General features: G+C 45.2%; 2 protein-coding genes across 5 annotated transcripts in view; one reads left to right on the top strand and one right to left on the bottom strand.

Moving 5' to 3' along the window:
* MAML3 (mastermind like transcriptional coactivator 3) overlaps window positions 1-3,898 on the top strand; it is a 445,962-nt gene extending 442,064 nt beyond the window's left edge. For both annotated transcript variants that reach the window (XM_043902458.1, XM_043902459.1), the window contains exon 5: window positions 669-3,898. In XM_043902458.1, coding sequence (XP_043758393.1) covers window positions 669-1,666 — 998 coding nt within the window. In that variant the 3' untranslated portion in view covers window positions 1,667-3,898. The remainder of the gene's footprint in view (window positions 1-668) is intronic.
* A 3,725-nt stretch (window positions 3,899-7,623) lies between these two features.
* The window catches only part of MGST2 (microsomal glutathione S-transferase 2), a 37,497-nt gene continuing 23,717 nt past the window's right edge, over window positions 7,624-21,403 (bottom strand). The window contains exons 3-6 of one of the 3 annotated variants that reach the window (XM_043902461.1): window positions 12,871-12,941; window positions 10,139-10,304; window positions 9,557-9,638; window positions 9,014-9,079 (exon numbers count right to left, since the gene is read on the bottom strand). In XM_043902461.1, coding sequence (XP_043758396.1) covers window positions 9,563-9,638; window positions 10,139-10,304; window positions 12,871-12,941 — 313 coding nt within the window. In that variant the 3' untranslated portion in view covers window positions 9,014-9,079; window positions 9,557-9,562. Of the gene's footprint in view, window positions 9,080-9,556; window positions 9,639-10,138; window positions 10,305-12,870; window positions 12,942-21,403 lie in introns of all 3 variants that reach the window. The other 2 variants (XM_043902462.1, XM_043902463.1) reach the window with 2 other exon arrangements.

The following is a 21,403-nucleotide window of genomic DNA, read 5'->3' as shown; positions in this document are numbered from 1 at the left end:
CGCCATTTCTTCTTAATTTAGCTTGGGAGGTGAATTTCCTCTCACCTCCAAAAGATGCTGTCTTATTGGTTGAGGATCATATAAAGAAGTGGTGGTTTAGTCACTAAGTCATGTCCGACTCTTTCAACCTCATGGACTGTAGCCCGCCAGGCTCCTCTGTCCATGGGATTCTCCAGGCAAGAATACTGGAGTGGGTTGCCATTTCCTTCTCCAGGAGATCTTCCCGACCCACGAATGGAACCCAGGTCTCCTACATTGCAGGCAGGTTCTCTACCGATTGAGCTATGAGGGAAAGAAACAATTGTTTCTGTAATAGGAGCAAAAATAATATCAGGGTATATCAAATAGAAAAGTCAACTACTGTGTGATCCCAATTTTCATGTGTATTTTTATATGTTAAGGTAAGTTAGCAGTAGTCATCTCTGGATGGTGGGAATTTGGGTGACTTTCATTTTCATTTCTGTGCTTTCCCTATTTTCCAAAATTTTCAAAATCAGTGTGTTATAGTAAGAAAAATAATCATCTCTCTTTCTTTAAAGGATTTATTATCAGAGTAGATCCTTTCATCTATTAATCAAAGCATTTTTGTCATTCCCAAAGTCCAGCTACGTGTTACTGTGCACCGCTTGTGGAGATGAGTGAAGAGGTGTGTCCTTTTTTCTCTGCAGGGTCTCCCCAGGATATAGCGGCTGTGAGGAGCCAGGCCGCCCTCCAGAGCATGCGAACTTCAAGGCTGATGGCACAGAACGCAGGCATGATGGGAATGGGACCCTCCCAGAATCCAGGGACAATGGCCACCGCGGCTGCCCAGTCTGAGATGGGACTGGCCCCTTACAGCAACCCAGCTACCAGCCAACCGGGAATGTACAACATGAGCACAGGCATGACCCAAGTGTTGCAGCACCCAAACCAAAGCGGTATGAGTATCACACACAGCCAAGCCCAGGGGCCGCGGCAGCCCACCTCGGGGCAAGGGGTTGGGATGGTGAGTGGGTTTGGTCAGGGCATGCTGGTGAACTCGCCCATGACCCAGCAGCGCCAGCAGATGAAGGGGCCGGTCGGCCAGGCCTTGCCCAGGCCCCAGGGCCCGCCGAGGCTGCAGAGCATCATGGGAACGGTCCAGCAGGGAAGCCAGAGCTGGCAGCAGAGAGGCTTACAGGGGATGCCTGGGAGGACTAGTGGAGAGTTAGCATCATTCAACAATGGCGCCAGCTACCCACTGCAAGCTGGCCAACCACGGCTGACCAAGCAGCACTTCCCCCAGGGACTGAGCCAGGTGGTGGATGCGAACCCTGGCGGGGTGAGAACGCTCAACCCGGCTGCCATGGGTCGGCAGATGATGCCACCACTGCCGGGGCAGCAAGGCACCGGCCAGGCCAGGCCCATGGTCATGTCAGGCCTGAACCAGGGTGTTCCTGGCATGCCAGCCTTCAGCCAGCCCCCGGCACAGCAGCCGATGGCCAGCGCCAGCTTTGCCTCCAGCAGCCAGAGCCAAGCCTATGAGCGGAACCCCCCTCAGGACATGTCGTACAATTACAGTGGTGACACGGCTGGGGCGTCCTTCCCCGGCCTCTCGGACGGTGCCGACCTTGTGGACTCCATCATCAAAGGTGGACCGGGGGACGAGTGGATGCAGGAGCTCGATGAATTGTTTGGAAACCCCTAGTCAGGAGCGGCCCTGGCCACCACAATTCCAGTGGTTTAAAGCTCCAACCGTGAAAAAGAAACAGGATGTCACCACATCCTTGTTTTTTTGTGTTGTTTTTTTGACCCACGTGATCTGAGCAAAGCTGCAGCCAGCTGACTGTGGAAGATCCAGGCCGTCAATCCACAGCCCCGCCGGGCCCCGTTTCACCTGATTTTCATACAGCAATGGAGACAGACGCCCTGCGGACCCTGCTGCGAGAGAGGGGGACACACCAGAGGTGGGCAGGGAAGATGATTCCGGAGCCCTCAGCTTGGCACTCCCTGTGATCACCCAGCCCAGCAAGAGTCGCTGCAGCCAAGACAGACTGCTGCCCCACGTGAGGTTGCCGTCAGAGCCTCCTGGCCTTGGCCGGGGTCTACAGCTTTGGAGACCCAGAGAGGAGAGAGCCTGGGGCCGAGAGTCCCACGGAAGCCCCTGGGTTGTGGCGCAAGCCAAGAGCACAGGTCAGATACGCGCTAAACTCTGGCTGCAGAGGTATCAGCCTTCAAGACACGCTACTGGGCTTGGAGGGAAGGTACAAAGAACAGTGAGATGTCACAGAAGACAGGAGACCCTACAGCCTGTATCCTGCTCATGATGGCCTGCAGGAATCTTAGAGCTTGGAGAAGGGTCCTGGCAGTCCTGGGCGGGCAGCCCTCTGCTGATGACTGTGGTGGCTATTACTCCGGGGAGTTGGCCTGGAGCTTCCTGGGGGCCCGGTATGACCCGATACATCTCAGCGGGTCCTTCTACTTCCGGAGGCCGAGGATGAGGAGGCCCAGGGTGGACGCTGTGTGTCTTGTCAGTGCAGCCGCCTTCCCCCGAGCTGGTCCCTGCCCTCATTCCTCTTCACCTACACCCCAGCCTGCCTGTGCTGGTCCTTGCAGACTATCCAAGAAGAAATGAAGCTTTTTGTCTTTAGGGAGCCTGGGTGGAGGGAAAATAAGAGCAAGAAGAACTTAGACAATGCCTGAAATGCAAAGGCCACACTGGAGTTTTTCTTTCTCTGCCTGGAACTGAGCGGGTTGCTCTGCTGCTCGGTGGTGGGTTTCCATGAGCTGCATCTGATGTTTCTGGGACACTAGGGAGGACCAGCCTGGACATCACCAGCTCTGGTTCCCTTTGGGAAAATCCCAGGGGTGATGCTCTTAAAGCAGCCTGACCCTTCATCCCTGCTCATCAGAAAGACAAATCTCAAGCCCCGAAAGCTGAGGAACTGAAAAACCCATTGCTCCACTTCACACATTTTGATAATGAAAAGAGGGAAGGTATGGTTCCTTTCCTTGAGCAAAGCGATCCCCTCTTGAAGTTCTGTACAGTTGTTCTTTGTGTAATTCACGCAGATCTGTCCTAAGTGAAGTCTGTTGGAAGGGATCCACAACCTCTGCTGCTGGAGGGCTGGTCTCATCTGCCCTCCCCTCCCCTCCCACTGGCCTGTTTCGGAGGCCACGGGACGTAGTTCTTGTCCTGAGTGCATGAGCGTGGCATAAGCATTTCTCCTGCCATCCCTTCCCTCCATGTCCAAAGGCAGGCTTGCTTCTGTGCACTCACATGCCACTTGCCACACCAGAGCCCCTGCCCAGCCTGGGGAGTCACACTGGGGCCAGGTCCTGGGACTGAAGCGGGTAAAAATGAAGCGCTGGGACAGAGGATGTAGAGAGGCAGCAGGCAGGCAAACACTGCCCGGGGCCTGCTCACCAAGTACCAAGGTCACAGCTCTCCTCGGCAAGGGGCAGCCTGGAGACCAGAGCGGGCCACGTGGGCGAGGACCCAGGTCGGGGCTGTGGTCCCTGGGGGAAGAGGTGGTGGCGGGCTGACCATGAACTCCCTGCTTGGGGAGGGCCACCGCCAGGGCAGCTCTCGAATGGAAGCAGATGAAAACCAAAACCAAACAAGAGAAAGTGAAGAAACGAGAAGACACAGAAATATATAGTTACCTTTTTCTGAAAGGTACAGGAAATAAATATATAAGCAATGATGAGGAACTGGAGGTGGCTGATGGAGGGGGGGCGAGGGGGCCTCCATTCTCCCTTAAAAGCTTCCTCCGAATGCTCAGTACTGGGACCAACTACATAGAGAGGTAGATTTTAATAAGGTGGCTTCGTTTTGTTTTTTGTTTTCACTACGGTGCTGATGTATATGTAATGTCTAAAAAAAAAGTTATTTGTAAATAAGTTTTTACAATACTACAAATATCACTGGGTCTACTATCTGTAAAAAATATACATATAAATATATATATACTGTTTGTTTAAAATAGAGTATTTTTATTTCATTCCTTAACTCATCATCCCAGCAGTGGTATTGCACTTCAGATGATATTGAATTACTAATTTGTACTGTATGATCTATGGCAACTTCCTCCATTTGATTCAGATTTTTCTAGTTTTCTGGTTTTACTTTGTACATTGAGCATTGCTTCTTTCCTTTTGAGAAATGTACAGAACTTGGAAATGTAGAAATGAAGTGATGTTGGCATACCACTTTTAAAGAAAAAAAAAAATAAAAGATCGTTATCTGAACCAATCCAAAGTTTAGTTTATTTTAGGGAATTCCCTGGCAGGCCAGTGGTTAGGACTTTGATTGCCAAGAGGCACAGGTTTCAGTCCCTGGTTGGAGAACTAAGATCCCACAAGCCTCACAGCATGGCCAAAGGAAAACAAACAGAAACATCACTTAAAAAAAAAAAAGTATCTTTTAGGACTGGCACAGGCGCTCCAGCCTTAATTAAGCAGATAAACGTTTTATGCCTGGGTTTTAATTGATTAACTGCAGTTCTTGTCTCGAAGTTTTGATATCATTATTTAAACATTTAAGTAACAGTGGAGATCAATCAATCATCCCCAGCCTTTTTAATTCCAATACACTGTTAAAACATTCCAAATTTGCTCTCCAGGGGAATGTGGCAAAAGTAAGAGAGTCACCTATGAAAGGAGTATACTGGATCCATCCAGGATTCAGAGCCATGATAGTTCAGCTTCTACCTGGTTCACTCAGGGAACTTGGAAAATGGATCGTACACGTTTCATTTGAGAAGGAAGAAAACTCAAGGAATATATTAGGTGGGAGAGTAACAGTAGGCCTTGCCCCACTTTAATGGACACTGTAGTTACACACACGCGCGCGCGCACACACACACACACCATGGGTGCCTTACCTCCCAGCTGCGGCTCTTTAGAGGGCGGTCTCCCGCCAGAGCCCGGCTCAGCCAGCAGCTGAGGTCCACAGGGTTGAACGTGCTTAGACGTTTACATCCCTCCAGACTCACTGAGCCAATGGCCTGCTGGTGCAGGAGCGTGAAAGCCCAGTTAACTTGCCCGGACAAACCCTGAGGCAAAATTTCTGTCCCGAGCTCCCCTGCAGGAGCTGGCAGAGGTTGGGACTTCGCCAGAAGGTGCTCCCTTGCTGGGCTTCCTGCCTTTTTCTGCCCTGTTCCCCTCACCCCAACTCCCTCAGCTTCCCCTTCCTGGGAGCCCTTTGTTAACAAATCACTCACATGTGAATCCACTCCACTTCTAGAAGACCTGACCTAAGGCTTTCCATCAGACTTTGAAAGGCATGGTAAAAGAGCACATGTCAAAACTGTCTGGATGAAGCAAAAGAGGCCACAAGAACAGAACAAGGTCATCATCAAAAATAGATCCAAACCAAAGGTGAGTTTTAATACATACAAACCAAGAGAAGGAATGAACTTGACTATGGAAGAAGAGTCCCTTCCATGGGTAGGGACTGAACCCTACCCGCGGTGGGCTGTGGTTCCAGACCAGCTGACAAATAAGAGCATGGAGGACAAAACTGTGTGACACTGGGCCTTGTCCCAGTAATATAGACTTAGTGACTTGTGGTCAAAAATCAACTGATTTGGGGGTGGGGATGGAAAGGCTGACAGCAGAATAAATCATGAAGCCTGAGAAGGGTTGAGTACTCCTTGTCTGGGTTAGTTAAAACCACATGTTTTTACTTACTGCCCTGGATGGATGGAATACCTTTCTCCTTTAAAATGATTTCTTATTTGTACTCATGTTGACCTTTATAAATTCTCGGTACAGCAAGTGTGTAACAGGGGAAGAAGGAGGGAGAGAATAAACATTTTTCCAAGAAGTCACTGGGCATCTGCCCCCGTGAGGAAGTATTTTACTGCTGAAAGTTAAGGAACATTCAGAAGCATTAGAGGAGCTATTTCTGCCTTTAATCCATCTTTTCAAGGAAGGGTCTATTAATATCTAGAGAAATGGGGTTAAAGAAAACAAAGACTTGATGTTTTTCCTTATAATGACATTTTAGCCACACCTCATTGTCCACCAATCCTGCAAAGAAAAGAAGGGGAGGAAAAATACCGTGGGAGAGAGCAGGGCTACTTGTTTGTGTAAATAGTCCTTTATCTAACTTCTTTGTAAGTTGTAAGGACATTAGATTTCACGCTGCTGTCCTCTGGACAAGTGACCACAGACACGTGTCTCATTTCATAACAAGCAGAGGTAATTATGGCATCACTCACACACTTGGGGCTTCCCAGGTGGTGCTCGTGGTCAAGAACCTGCCAGCCAATGCAGGAGACATAAGAGACACGGGTTTGATCCCTGGGTTGGGAAGATCCCTTGGAGGAAAGCATGGCAACCCACTCTGGTATTATTCGCTGAAGAATCCCATGGACAGAGGAGCCTGGTGGGCTACAGTCCACAGGGTCCCACAGAATCCGACATGACTGAAGTGACTTAGCCCACAGCACTCACACACTTGGGCCATATCCAGGACAGCTGCCGACCGCAACTTACGCTATGGCTCTGTTCCTAACACTGATCCCAAGTCAAGCATACAGCACTCAACATTAAAAAAAAGATCTACAGAGCTACCAAGAACCTGACTTTAGCTTTTAACTTTGCTTCAGAATTTTTAACTTTTCTGTTATGAACCTTTTCCAACAGGCAAAAAAATAGAATAATGCAATGAAGAGCTATACACTTAGCAACTCAATTTGATACTTATTAACACCTCGTCATATATGCTTCACATATGTATTTTGTGTAACTATTTCAAACGAAGCTATACATAACCAGTCACTTCACCCCACAATCTCCCAGCATACAATGCCAAAGAATTAGGGCATTTTCTTCCCTAGCCATAACAACATTATAGCACTGAAGACATGATTCCCTAATACTGAATTCTTATTCCTTATTCAAATTGTCCCAAATGTCTCCCATAGCTATTTTTTTTTTCTAACTAGGCTTTGATCAAGGACCCCACATCACCATTTGGGTTTTATGCCTTTGAAGGCTCTATTAATAGAGGAAAGTTCTTCTCCCTTTGTTTATAATATTGACTTTTTGAGGCAAGGAATCTGATTTCTAAAAATATAATCAAAAAACAAAACAAAACAGGGACTTCCCTAGCAGTCCAGTGGTTAAGATTCTGCTCTTCCAATGCAGAGGGCACAGGTTCGATCCCTGGTTGGGGAACTAAGATCCCACATGCACCACACAGCAAAAAACAAAAGGAAATAAAATCAGTCAACTTACTAATACACAAAAAATATGTATGTCAAACATATCAGAAACTCACATCTCTCTGGCCAGCACATTTACTCCCTGCAGCCAAATTTATACGAATTAAAATCATCAAGAGGTTGCCTTGGTGACAACAGAATTAGAACAAAGGGAATAAGTTCTATAGTTCAGATACTATAAAGATACAAAGTTTGATATACTGGTGGGCTGGTCTTCATTTTCCACATGTGTGGTTTAACCAAACTGTGTGTGTGTGTCTGTGTGTGTGTGTGTTTTCAGTTTACATATTTAAACAGTTCCAATTTAAATGCAAAATTCAAAGTGTTTACAAAACCTGGAGAGTAAGATGTGGAAAAGTTGTGGGTTTTTTCTCACTTCCAAACGACATGAGTCTGCAGAAATTGTGCTTTCAGGTCAAAAATTTGCTCTCTCTCTTCCTTTATTGTCTTCAATGCACAATTAAAATGTCACAATACAAGTCACTATAAATGATCAGAACACTAAAAAGTAAAAAGACCATAGAATCATGGCATTGTAAGATATCAGTCCCATTTTACCCGAGGGAAAAAACTGAGGCAGAGAGCTACCAGGGCTTTGGTAGGATAGCCGGCGAGTAGTGGAACAGGGTTAGCGTTGACTGGCTCTGGGGTCTTCACGTCTTGGCTACACGACCTCCACTGCAAGCTGCCTTAGCCAGAGTCAGAGAGCTAGTGATCCCAGGCTGATGGTTCTCAACGTGCTCTGGGCTACTCACACTGTCCTCTGGGATGCAAGAGGTGGTCATGTCTTCTGCCCACTATTCTGGAAACGCTAGTGTTCTAATGCCTTTATTTTTCTCTATTACTCATAGTCTCTGTAACTGCCTTTGTACCCATATACCAAAAAAGTCCTAATAAAAAGCTGCTTGAAGATTCAGGCTGTCACTTTCTTTAGAAAAATTACAGAGAGTTCTCCTGATACTAAAAAAGTGTTATATATGCTCATAATTCTATTTCCCTACGGTTCCTGAAGACTCATGCCCATTTTACAGATGAGGAAAGTGAAGGTGATCAGTCTTGTGCCAGACCATGACTGCACATCAGGGTCCAAGACTCATGGACCTCTGCAGCAGGCCCCCAGCCCCGCAGGACAGAGGATGGGCAGTGGAACCCAGCCTAGGTTCTCCGGCCATGACCATGATCTCTCTTTCCCTATCCAGGGGCAAGGTATTCCCCAGGCACTCATCTCTGGATGGTTTCTTGAAAATGACAGATTTTTTTTTTTTCTTTTTAACTTTGTAAAGTCCGTTTTCACAGCCAGCTGTGTTCTGTGCTATTAGTTCATGACTCTCTTCTCTGTCTACTTTATGTGTTTGCTGACTTCCTCCACCATCTGTGGCATTCCTGCAACCAATGAAGTGGGCTCAGAGCCTTTTCAGCACCTGTCTGTAACTCCCCATCACGAGAGAAGCAGTCTTAGAGGCAAGTGATAGTGGTGGTCCATGGAAAGCCCCAGACACAGACAGGTCAGGTTGCTTTCTGCCCACATGAGCAGCCATGACTTCAGCATGTGCTTCTAAAACCAGGGCTCAGCACACATCCACTGATGTTAGGATACTTCCCCTCAGAGCATATTTTAGGAAATCTAAAAGGTATGTTTCTATAAAGCCATTTCAAATAAGAGAGAGAATTTTATTTCTTTTAATGGAACAAGTGGCACCATCTAACCTTGAGAGTGGAAACATCTATAAGCATTTGCACAAAGGAAGGAGAAATGTTAGAAGTGCCTCAGTTTCTTGGCAATATCGATGTCCAGGTATTCATCCAGAAAGCTGTTCAAAATCCCCACGGCACCTAGGACAGTCAACAAGGCCAAAACCCCCAGACTCAGCCGGAAACCAGTGATCCTGTGGGCAGATAAGAGAGAGACAAAGGTGATGAATAAACAGGGTTACAGGGAGGAAGCTGGGGAGCCCAGAGCAGACCTCGCCTATGAACACTGCCCAGAACTTCTATGCTGTTGCCATTTGAACATTTTGATTCATCAAATAAATTAAAGAAGATGCCTAGCTCCTTTGAACATTCAAAGGATTATCAAGGCTGGGCAGGATTATTTCCTTGGTGACTTTTGGGAGATAATGCAAAATGTTGGCAAGGATTTAAAGTGCAATGGTCAAAGAGTGCACACTTAGAGCACAGTTTTATGCCTTCAGTTTTCTGCCTCACAGCTAAGTGTGTAGGCCTTGGTGAGATCTGGCCGTGGGTAGGCAACATACATCATTTTTGTCATCACAGCCATCAGTGCTATACTACAGGGACAGGAAGCTAATATAGACCATCCTGCTACTTTCTGTCTAAATATACAATTCTTGGGTGCTCCTTACCTTTTTTTAGCAGCTTCTGCATATCCCCAGAAATACTGGTGACGGGAATAGATGTACACCAGACCCAGACAAGTAGCAAAAGCTAGAGAGAGAAAAAAAAAAGCAAAGACATAGAACATGATGGCAGACTCTCAAAAAGTGGTATGCAAACTGAGAAAACACTCACAAAACATGTATCTGACAAAAGACTTGTGTGTAGAATCTATAGAGAACTCAGACAATTCAATAATGAAAGGAAAACAATTTTTTAATGGGTAAAATACTTGAATAGAAAATTCACATAGCAATATAAGCAAGTGTACCAATAAGCATGTGAAAAATTTTTCAACATTATTCAACATCATTTGATATCAGCAAAACTGCAATTTAAAACCACAGTGAGGGGACTTCTCTGGTGGTCCAGTGGTTAAGACTCCATGCTCCCAATACAAGGGGCCGGTGTTTGATCCCTGCTCAAGAACTAGATCCTGCATGCTGCAACTAAGACCCAATGCAGCCAAAGAAATTAAAAAAAAAAAAATGTTCCCACTCATTTAAAAATAAAAATAAAGCCATAACGAAATGATACCACTGTACACCTACCAGGATGGCAAAATTTTTAGAAGACTGACAGTACCAATGTTGGAGATGTTGGAATCCTCATACATTATTGGTGGGAATACAAAACAGTTCGGCCTCTTGGGGAAAAGATCTGGTAGTTTCTTAAAACACCAAACGTTACTTTTTGACCCAGCAAGTCCTTCCTTTCCTGTGTATTTACCCAAGAGAAATAAAAGCACGTATCCATAAAAAGACCTGTTCAGAATAATCACTGCAGCTTTATTCATAACAGCCCAACACTGGAAACAGCTGGGAATCCATCCCCAGGAGAATGGATAAGCGAACTGTGATAACCATGCAATACGGAACCCCACTGTCGATGAAAAGAAATAGAAAACTTGCAACAGCATGGTGAATCTCAAAAACATTTTGCTGAGTGAATGAAGCCTTATATAAGAGTACATACTATATGATTCCAATTATGGAAAGTTCTAAAATAGGCAAAACTAAACTATGATGAAAAACATCAGAGCACTGTTTGCCTCTGGGCAAGGGACAGGGAAGAACCTGAGAAGACTTCCTGAGTGGTAGTCATGTTCCACATCTTGATAGGGATCTGAGTGACACAGGTTTATACATTTGTCAAAACTCATTAAATGGTGCCCTTGAGATTTGTGCATTTAACTAAATACAAATTTTACCTAAAAGAAATGTGAAATGCAGGGTGATGGTCTGCCATCTTGTCCAATGGAAAAAAAAATCTTTCTTGTACTAGGGACCCTCTCTTTTCCTCAGCAAGTCACAGATGCAAATTGCCAGAGTCCTCTTGAAAAGACTAGAAGTCTGTTTGTGGGACTCTGACATGATGGATAAAATTAAATTCATAATTTTATTAGGTCACAAACTTTTTTTTTTTTTTGGTTTCTACTACATACCAAGTATCCTTATACTAAGGGTTGAGGTTAGAAGTAAAAAAGACACAAGCTCCCTGCCCTTATGGGTTCATCAGCAAAGACAGAGGAAAATGAGAAGAAAAGTACAGACGAACATGCTGTGAAGAAAACAAAGGGGGATGGGCCAGGGTGAGCTGGGGGGCCCCACCTTTAGGAAGGGGTCAGGGAAGGCCCCTCTGAGGGGTGATGTTTGTGCTGGGCCCTGAAGGATGAGAAGGAGTGGGTCCGGCAAAGAGCTGGAGGAGAAGGGCTGGCAGGGCCACCTGGCCTCTGAGGAAGGGGAGAGATCCTGAGCACACCATGGTTCTCGAAACTCCCTTTCTAAGCAACTACTCCCACAAAGTCAATGAGAACTGGTCAAGGAATTAATAGGCCACCTAACTCTGGATGAGAAAGAATGAAAATTACAACGAGATACCCAAGACACCCCTCCCTGACAGGCAGTCAGCCTTATTCAGCTCACCACAGTGAAATCCAAAGGGTCAAATGGCACAGGCCGGGTGCCATTACCAAAAGGCTCGTATTAGTTGTCAATGTGCTCTCACCTGACAAGAAACTACCCTTCTTGCCCTTAAGGGATTTAAAAAAAAAAAAAAAGTGAATTGGAATAGAGTTAAGTCTTTCTCTGAAAGATATTTTATCTGAAATTTCTCAGTTGACAGTAAAAAAATTACAAGAGGGGAGGTGACAGGGTTGCCTTTGGGAAGCAGTTGAATTTTGGTTGATTTAAATCTTAGCAATCAAATGTCAAACACAAATGAGGCCATGAGAGTTATCAGAAAGAAGAGAGATTGAATTTCTCCAAAAAGGTAGTTGGTGTTAATCTGACCTATGAAAGGGCTAGGCAGAGTTTCAGTAAAGCCCTCAGCTCCTCAAAGTTCCCCCATTCAAATAGAAAACAGATATTTACAAAGTTTCTAAATCCAGTAGACCACATTCTTGGAAACTCCTAAGAAAAAGCACATGGGTTGTTGGTTAAATACCTATGAAACCTGCTCTGAACTTGAAAGCTAATTTTCTCCTAAACTGGTGAAAGCTAAGTTGGACAAAAGACTTAACCACTCTGTACTTCAGTTTCCTCACCTATAAAGCAGAAATTATGGAACCTACCTCATAAGAAGGTTTTTAATCCTGTAAGTGCTGCATATGAGATAATATATGTGTGACACTTAAAAACAAAGCTTGGCAGGGACTTCCTTGGTGATTCAGTGGTTAAGAATGTGCCTTCCAATGCAGGGAACATGGGTTCGATTCCCGGGGAACTAAGATTCCACATACATCAAGGCTTCTGAGCCTGCATGACGCAACTACTAAAGCCCGCAACTACTCAAGAGCCTGTGCTCCACAACAAGAGAAGCCAACGTGCCACAACTAGAGAGGAGCCCCCACATGCCACAACTGAGGCCCAGAGCAGCCAATTAGTTTAAAAAAAAAAAAAAACAGTACCTGGCCTGAAGTAAATACTCAATAAAAATTAGCTACAATAACTAGGGTGAACTGTTAATTCTGTGTTCTGTTCCTACAGATAAATTAGAATTTATAGAGTGTTAGACTTGAAGACAAAATCACATGTCATTTTCATTCTGGAATCCCCCACATCTGGTTTGTTCCAAGTTTTTATAAAAAAGAAAATCACTGAATTAAACTGAAATGAAGCCAGAGTTAGCCTATCTGTAGCACACTGCTCTTTGAGGCAAACGGACAGTGCTTCTTTTGCTTAAAACAATTTCCAGGACCGGTAGATGTGTAGGTGAATATCTGTTACTTAATGGCTGTAAGGATCACAGTTGTCATGAGGACAGAGTTGTCTTTTAAATTTACCTTGGTTGAAATACCATCCAGCCATCCACAATGTGATTATGAATATTGGATAAAACTCCACACAGTTTTGCCTGCAGGTAAAAAATAAAGATGCAGGTTATTCTATGAGAAAACTATACACCAAAGCAGTGATTTTCACCTAGAGGTAAATGTCCAGCCTCTTCTTACAAAAATAATACAAGAATTAACCTAAAGAGCATAAGTGTCCTTATAGGTAAAATCAGTCTTTCAAATGAAAGTGTGAGTCGCTTAGTTGTATCCGATTCTTTGAAACCCATGGACTGTAGCCCGCCAGGCTCCTCTGTCCGTGGAATTCTCCAGACAAGAATACTGGAGTGGGTAGCCATTCCCTTCTCCAGGGGATCTTCCTGACCCAGGGATCAGACCCAGCTCTCCCACATCACCAGCAGATTCTTTACCATCTGCACCTCTAGTCTTTCAAGGTGAGACTCAAACATTTTTCAAACCTCAGAGCAGGGCCAAGAATCAGTCTTCTACCTGTAAGTTGCCAGTAGTAGAAACGAATTATAGCTTTTCTGAAAGACAGGCCTAGAGATGGTTCCAATTCTGAGCCTAAAGATCATTCTGTATCTTATCTAAATAACCCAGTAAATAGCTCATTTGTATTAAATGGATTTCTTGCCCAGAATTCTCTTGCATCCCGTGCCTTCCATTTGAGTTGCTCATTGTACTAAATAGTTTTCAAAGAAATCCCCTAAAACCTCCTGAAACGAATGAAGCATATTTCATTCCCATTTTATGGAGGAAAAAACTAAAGACTGAGAACCCAAGCTGACGACGCCTCCCAGAGAATCAGAGGAAGTCTGTGTCATCTCCAGACCCCAAAGCTCTGTCCTAATGTCAAGTTAAATTGCTTCTATTCATAGAAGACTTGGGTGGAAATTTTGATACTATTTTAAGCAAAAGGCAATCATTATCTGGAACTATAATTAATTCATCTGCACCTAGCAAAAGGAAAAAAGATGAATTATATTCATCTTCCTTCCTGTGCTATGCCCCCAAGTGATCTTGGTTAGGTTGGCTGAGCTCTATGCTGACAATACCACAACGAGGTAAAAGAAAGCTTTAATGTAATGTGTAATAAGGTCTTGAGTCGATCCTGGAGGAAGAGTGATAGACGACAGGATTAGAAATGATCCTACATCCTTCCTGTAAGGAAGCTTTAAGCTTTAAGTCTTAAAGCTTGAGTATGTAAGGTTATAAGGCAAATGACCAAGAAACAGCTGATTCTGGTTCTTAAATGCCGAGTCTTCTAACCCAGGTCACCTTGAATGATTCTTTTTTCTCTCTCTCTCTTTTCCCTCTTCTTTCCTCAATGGGCGGGGGAGGTGGGGGAGTGTTTTGTTTTGGTTTGTTCCCTTTTGTGACCAAGATGCTAACATGGGAGGCTCTTAAACTTCCCTCCTCCGGCAGATGCAATGAATGTGCAGATACACACAGAGCAACTCCCTCTGAGAGAAATCCTGAAACCAGCTGAATGACTCCTGCACATCAGGCAAATAAGAAAACAGCCACACTGGGAGTTCCCTGGTGGCCTAGTGGTTAGGATTCCAGGCTTTCACTGCTGTGGCCCAGCTTCAGTCCCTGGTCAGGGAACTGAGATCCTGCAAGCTGAATGGTGTAGCCAAAAAAAGCTACTTTGAAACAAGCAAGAGAAGCTGAGACACTCTCCTCACCTCTATCACAGCATCATACATTCAGGAGGAAATCCTCAACCCCAAGCTTCTCCCTGAGGAGCAAATTGGTTAGACTGCACATCTCGCGCTCCAAGTTTAAAGACTTCCACCTGAGGTTTCCCCCAAATGCAACCCCACAGGGCTTGCATCCATGAGACCCACAGGACTATAGCAAGCAAAGAAGCATTTCTTTACAGAGTACATGAACACTCAGTATAGCTAACCATCTGGGGCTCAGTGCAGAGGAAGTAGGCAAAAAGTCATGTCTCTAGTCTCCCTCTAGAGAGGGTCTGCCTCCATACTTACAAGTTGATGCCTGGAGACCCTGCTTCTAGTTTAGCACATATCCGGGGGCTAGATGAGATCCTCCCTGGAGCCCATGGGAGCTGATGGGCACTTCCCTTACCTACTGCCTTCAATTCACTCCATTGATAAAACGAGATTGCCAGCATCTGTCCAGAAGGAGTTTGCACACACATCTGGCACCCTAGATTTTGCAGTTTCTCCCTGAGGGACAGGCCCCCAAACTACCCAGCTCTGATAGCCAATGAGGCTTGCATTCATAGATCCTACAGGACGATCACAAGCAAGGAAACAGTTTTAAACTTGGTGGGCCAGAAGCAGGTGGGAAGATATATTCAAACTGTTGAAAGAAAAAACTGCCAACTAAGAAAACTCTACCCTGCAAAGTTGTTCTTCAAAATTGAGGGAGAGATAAAGAATTTTAGAAACAAAATCTGGAGGAGTTCATCACCACTAGACATATAAGAGATGCTAAAGGGAGGTCTTCAGAAAAAAACAAATACTATATGATATCACTTATGGGTGGAATCTAAAAAAGTACAACAAACCAGTGAATATAACGACAACAACAACAAAAGCCATAGAACTCGTATAAAAAGGCTTAGGGGAAAATATCCTTGGCATTAGCCTTGGTAATTATTTTTTTTTATTTGGCACTAGAAGCAAAGGCAACAAGAACAAAAATAAACAAGTGGGACTAAATCAAACTAAAAAGCTTCTTCACAGCAAAAGATGTCACCAAAAAAAATGAAAAGGCAATCTGTAGAATGGGGAAGAAATACATGCACACCACAGATTTGATAAGGGGTTAGAATCCAAAATATAGAAAGAACACATACAACTCAAGAGCAGAGAAAACCAAAGAACCCAATTAAAAAATGGGCAGAGAACCCAAACAGACATTTGTCCAAAGACATAAATGACCAACAGGTACATGAAAAAATGCTCAACAGTGCTAACCATCAGCAAAATGCAAATCAAAACCATAATGAGATATCACCTCACACTTCTTTAAATGGTTATTATCAAAAGACAAGGAACAAGTGCTAGCGAGAATTTGAAGAAAAGAGAACCCTTAGACACTGTTGGTGAGAATATAAATTGATGCGACCACTATGGAAAACAGCATGGAGATTCCTCAAAAAATTAAAACTAGAACTGCCATATGATCCAGCAATCCCACTGCAGGGCAAATATCCAAAGGAAATGAAATCACTATCTTGAAAAGATATCTGTATTCTCATCTCGATTACACTGTTATTCACAGTAGCCAATATGGAACCAATCTAAGTGTCCAGCAGTGGATGAATGGATAAAGAAAATATGATATACATATATACAATGGAATATTATTCAACCTTTAAAAAGAAGGAAATCCTGCCATTTGCCACAACCTAGATGAACAAGCAGGGCATTATTCTAAGTGCAATAAGCCAGACAGAGAAAGACAAATAGTGCATGGTACCACTTATATATGGAATCTTAAAAAAAAGAAAAAAAAAGTGATCTCACAGAAACAGAAAATAGAATGGTGAGTGCCAAGGCCTGAGGGTGGGCAAAATAGGGAGAGTCTAATAAAAGGGTACAAACTTTCAGTTATAAATTAATAAGGTCTGAGGATCTAATATATAACACAGTGACTGTAGCTGATAACACTTTATTGTATAATTGAAGTCTGCTAAGAAAGTAAAACTGTGGCCACCTAATGCAAAGAGCCAAGTCATTAGAAAAGACCCTGATGCTGGGAAAGATTGAAGGCAGGAGGAGAAGGGGACAACAGAGGAGGAGATGGATGGCATCACCGACTCAATGGACATGAGTTTGAGCAAGCTCCAGGAGATGGTAAAGGACAGAGAAGCCTGGTATGCTGCAGTCCACGGGGTCACAAAGAGTCAGATACAACTGAGTGACTGAACAACAACAAAAGAAAGTAAAACTTAAGTGTTCTCACAAAAAAAGTAAATATGTCAAGGGTAATGGACGTGTTAATTAACTCAATGGGGGAAATTCTTTCACAAATTATGTGTGTGTCAAACCATCATGTTGTATACTTTAAATATCTTACAATTTTGTCGATTATACCTCAATAAATCTGAAAAGAAAACCTCTAACAAAAAAAGAACAAAGAATAATTATAAAGTGTAATTCTTTCCTCATTCTCCATAAAATCTACAGGAAATTGCAGATGGGTCAACTCAACCTTATTAGTTTTGACTCAACTACATGAAAAAAAACTCCCTGATAATCATTCAACCATCTCTTAAAGCTGGGTAAGAAAGCTGCATAATTAACTGCATAACTCAGTGCTCATATAAAGCCCACTGCCGGCGCAGTCAGAAGCGCGAGTGGACCTTTCTAGCCCCGCACCGGTAATGACGACAGTGAAGTCACCCACTCATCTCTCTCAGAGCCAGGGAGCAATCATCAGACCCCCTGGCACATCAGAAATGCGGAATACAAATGTCAAAAGCTCTCCTCTTCATTTTCTACTGCTGTCTTTAAAGTCTCGAAAGACCCATAGAGTGACCTAAGGAATGTCTCGTCCAGAGTCTGACACGGACACCCTCACGAATCATTGCCACAACTTTCTCACACTCGGGGAAAAACGGAGATCTGCCTTGCTGCCCTTTCCCCTCCCTGGCACTATTTTGCTTGTGATGGTTGCTTTTTCACTAATGTAGCTCACTGCAGTAGGTTAACCGAAAAGACACTTTATAAATGTGAATGGTCAGAATAATTACAGCGATGTTAAAAATCACTTCCTTTTCCTCAGTTAAATCCATGGACCTGTCTTTCGTGAAGTATAAGAGAATAATAGCAGAAGAATGCTCTATTTTCCACACTCATTGGATGTTTCTGTGATCCTTTCTGGAAACAAAACACAGTGGTCCTTTTATCTAGAACCTTCCCTGGTAGCTCAGTCGGTAAAGAATCTACCTGCAATGCAGGAGATCCAAGTTCAATCCCTGGGTCAGGAAGATCTCCTGGGGAAGGAAATGGCAACCCATTCCAGTATTCCCGCCTGGAAAATCCTATGGATAGAGGAGCCTGGCGGGTTACAGTCCTTTTATATTGTCTTGTAAAACACCTTACGGTGCTGTGCTTAGCCACTCAATCCTGGCCGACTCTCTGTGACCCCATGGACTGTAGCCTGCCAGGCTTCTCTGTCCATAGGATTCTCCAGGCAAGAATACTGCCCTCCTCCCAGGGAGTAAAACACCTTACAATATTCCAAATTTAATGGTTAAGTTTTTCCACAACACGACTGAAAATTAGCCACAATGAGATTTTCTTTTTTTAAAATCACCCTTGAAGGCAGTCCATTTTATTCTTCATAAAAATCTTGACTATTTAGAAGGTTTTTTTCCCACTGCACTAGTGGTCCTGGCTGGGCACATGGGGTAGAGCGATGGTGTTATATAAAAGGCTACTCTGTAGTGACAGAACCTCTCGGGTCTGTGGCCCCTGTGGGCATCCTTCCACATGTGCCGAGAGGCACCAGCACTTTCGTGTCTCATCTACAAGAGGAAGAGGGCCTCTGAGCAAGAAGGGGTGAGGAAAGAGGAGAACGAACATATGATCAAGAGTCTCCCCCACACCCACCTAAGCCAGGGAACCGGTTTCACCCCTGAGTGGAGAGCAGGCTGAAAGCTGAAGGACAGTCGTGAAAGGACTGCTGAGACTCCAGACACCAGCAGTGCTGTGCCTCCGGTGACAGAAGTGGCAAAGATCTGCGGAGAACCACCGCCCTCACCTCCCCTGGCCCCAGACCACAGAGCACCCAAGAGCAGTCACGGAAGGTTCTAGAACCTGGGAGGGGTCCCGCACTCACAGGACAGGGGGACTGGGGCAGGGCAGTGGCCCGGCCCCTCCTGTCGAATACCAGCCAGCAGGGCTGTCCCTGCCCACGGCCCTGGCGCTCCAGGGAGTAACTGAGAAGATGGGGAAAGGGGTGCTGAGGCCCAGAGGAGCAGGGGTGACCAGAAGTCACAGAGGCTCGGGCAGGGATGTGAGCGTCACTGCGTCGGTGCTCCCGGAGGGCAGAGCCTGCAGTGTTGGGGCGGCTTGTCTCTGCACCCTCCTCTCCGAAGGAATGAGACTCCGGTCATGAATCACTGCTGGGCTCACCCTGACCCCATGTCCCTGGGGCGCTCATTGTACTTTTCTCCTGGTCCCTCATTTTCTGACTTGCCTTAAGCCCCAAGGCTTTGTCCACTTCCACTAGCGTCTTTCAGAGATTGAAAAGAAGTTTCTGACAGCCAGCCTGTGCTGTCTGTCTCAGTCATATCCGACTCTTTGCGACCCCATGGACTGGAGGCCTCCAGACTCCTCTGTCCATGGAATTTCCCAGGCAAGAATACTGGAGTAGGTTGCCATTTCCTTCCCCAGGGGATCTTCTTGACCCATGGATCTAACTCAACTTCCCTGTGTCTCCTGCATTGGCAGGCAGATTCTTGACCACTAGCGCCACCTGTGATAGCCAGCCTGGGACCCTGCTATTGCTAACAGTTGCTGCCTGCTGAAGACACCAGGTACTGCTTGGCCCTGAAATAACTGGAATCCTGACTTCTCGCACCCCCGTCACCATGTGACCAATCCTTGACCTCCAGCACTTGCGGGCCTCCGCAGACCCCACAGCTAGGTTAAGTGGTCCATGCCTGGATGTGTCCCGGGACTGCTTGTTCACAGCGAGCTGTCCACAGATGTTGTTTTACTCAGGGGGACCAAACTCTGAAAATGTGTTCTTTGCAATCCTTTCAGTGACTAATTACAGTCACATTGACAGGAAAACCAAAGTGAAAATAATTGGTGGTCTCTTTTTGGACATGAAGGCAGATCTATTATTACAAGAGATTCTCAGGAAAACCTCCTAAGGGACAGAAATGGGGCAGAAATCGGCTGGCAGCAGCTGTGTCAGTTTCCCTTTGCACGGGAACAGAGTGGTGCTGACCACTGCTGGACTGCCCCCCTTCCTGCGTGTCCACTCCAGGGGCAAACAAGTCTGTCCACTATAGTCCCTGGTGAGAGTCCTTTTTGCACTATAATCCTGTGCACTTTGATATTTAAGCATCCCATGAGGGACGAGGTTCTCTTTTGTTCCAGGCAGATGTCACCCTGAGCCTCAGATTCCACCTGGGGTAATAACAGCAAGAGTCTTTGCTGGAAGGATGGTAGGCTGCCCAGCCATGCTGGTGTGCCCCGCACTGAAGAGGTTTTCAGAATGTGGGTCTTTGATTTAAAAACCAGGACAATCCCAGCTAAATTGTCCTGGTTTGCCTGGAACTGAGGGATTTCCTGGGACACAGAAACCAGAGTGCTGAAACTGGGGAAGTCCCAGGCAAACTGGAAAGAGTTGGTCACCCTAAAGGATGGGCCGATGGAGTCTGTGGAGATTGAATGGTCAAAGCCACTGAAAGTTCTCATGGCCCATCCCCAACTCCAAGGCATTCTGGACCTGGAGCCTCAGGACACGTGACCACTGCAGATCGCTGCCTGGACCCAAGGGCTGGGAACAATGAACGTAGTTCTGAAGTAAGGACTGTCTGGGCCCTGTCCCCATCATCAAGTGTAGCTACTACAAAGCTCACCACATATTGGGTTCTGGCACAGTGCCTAAAACCCCAGTCTCTGACTTTTTCAAACTGTACAACCCTGATCAAATAAAAAATATCCACATGGCCTGCAGCAGCAGAGAGGGCTGGCTGACAGCAAGGATGGTGTGACGTTGGTGCTGTGTGGTAGCTGCCTGGTCAAGGATACACTTCCCAGCCTCCTGGGATTTTGATGGGGCAACTTCTTGCCAATGGAAAGAAACTAAAATAAAATATATCACTCCTGAGCCAGACAGCTAAGTAGATGGTGTGCCAAGCCCCCTTGCCCCACACACTGGTTGAAGGGAGAGCACTCTTGAGCACCTGGACAGAGACAAAACCCTGAGATGGAAGAAGCCATGGCCCCTAAATGACCATGTGGAAGGCCACCCAACCAGGAGCACCCATGGAGGCTTTGACAGTGAGCAAGACGTTAAGTTCCATTACATTAAGCCCCTGGGAATATGGGATTGGTCCATCAGCACAGCTAATACATTCGACTGGAAAAGAGTATCACATACATTATAAAACACATAGAAATTAAAATATGGTATTTTAAGAGCAAATATAAATAGAAGCTCCAATATTTTCCTCACGCCCACAGCAGATTCCTTAGTGCGCCCCCTCAGTGTATGTACATCACTTGGGAAATCTCTGGCCTAAAACACTTCTGAATATTTTTGCTGTTTGAGAGATTTCTCATGAACACTCAATGTGAATCTTTGCTTATGACAAACTTGTTCCTAGAAAAATCTGAACCATTTGCAAAGGGCAAAACTTGAACAGTCAAGAGAACACTTCTAATTCCATGCTTACAATGTGTGTGTGTTAGTCACTCGTCATGTCTGACTCTTTGCAACCCTGTGGACTGTAGTCCACCAGGCTCCTCTATCCGTGGGATTGTCCAGACAAGCATACTGGAATGGGTTGCCATGCCCTTCT

The sequence above is a fragment of the Cervus elaphus genome, chromosome 5 (genome assembly GCF_910594005.1).
Source record: "Cervus elaphus chromosome 5, mCerEla1.1, whole genome shotgun sequence".
In the NCBI taxonomy this organism is placed as follows: Eukaryota; Metazoa; Chordata; class Mammalia; order Artiodactyla; family Cervidae; genus Cervus; species Cervus elaphus.
This window is presented reverse-complemented; position numbering and strand designations above follow the sequence as displayed.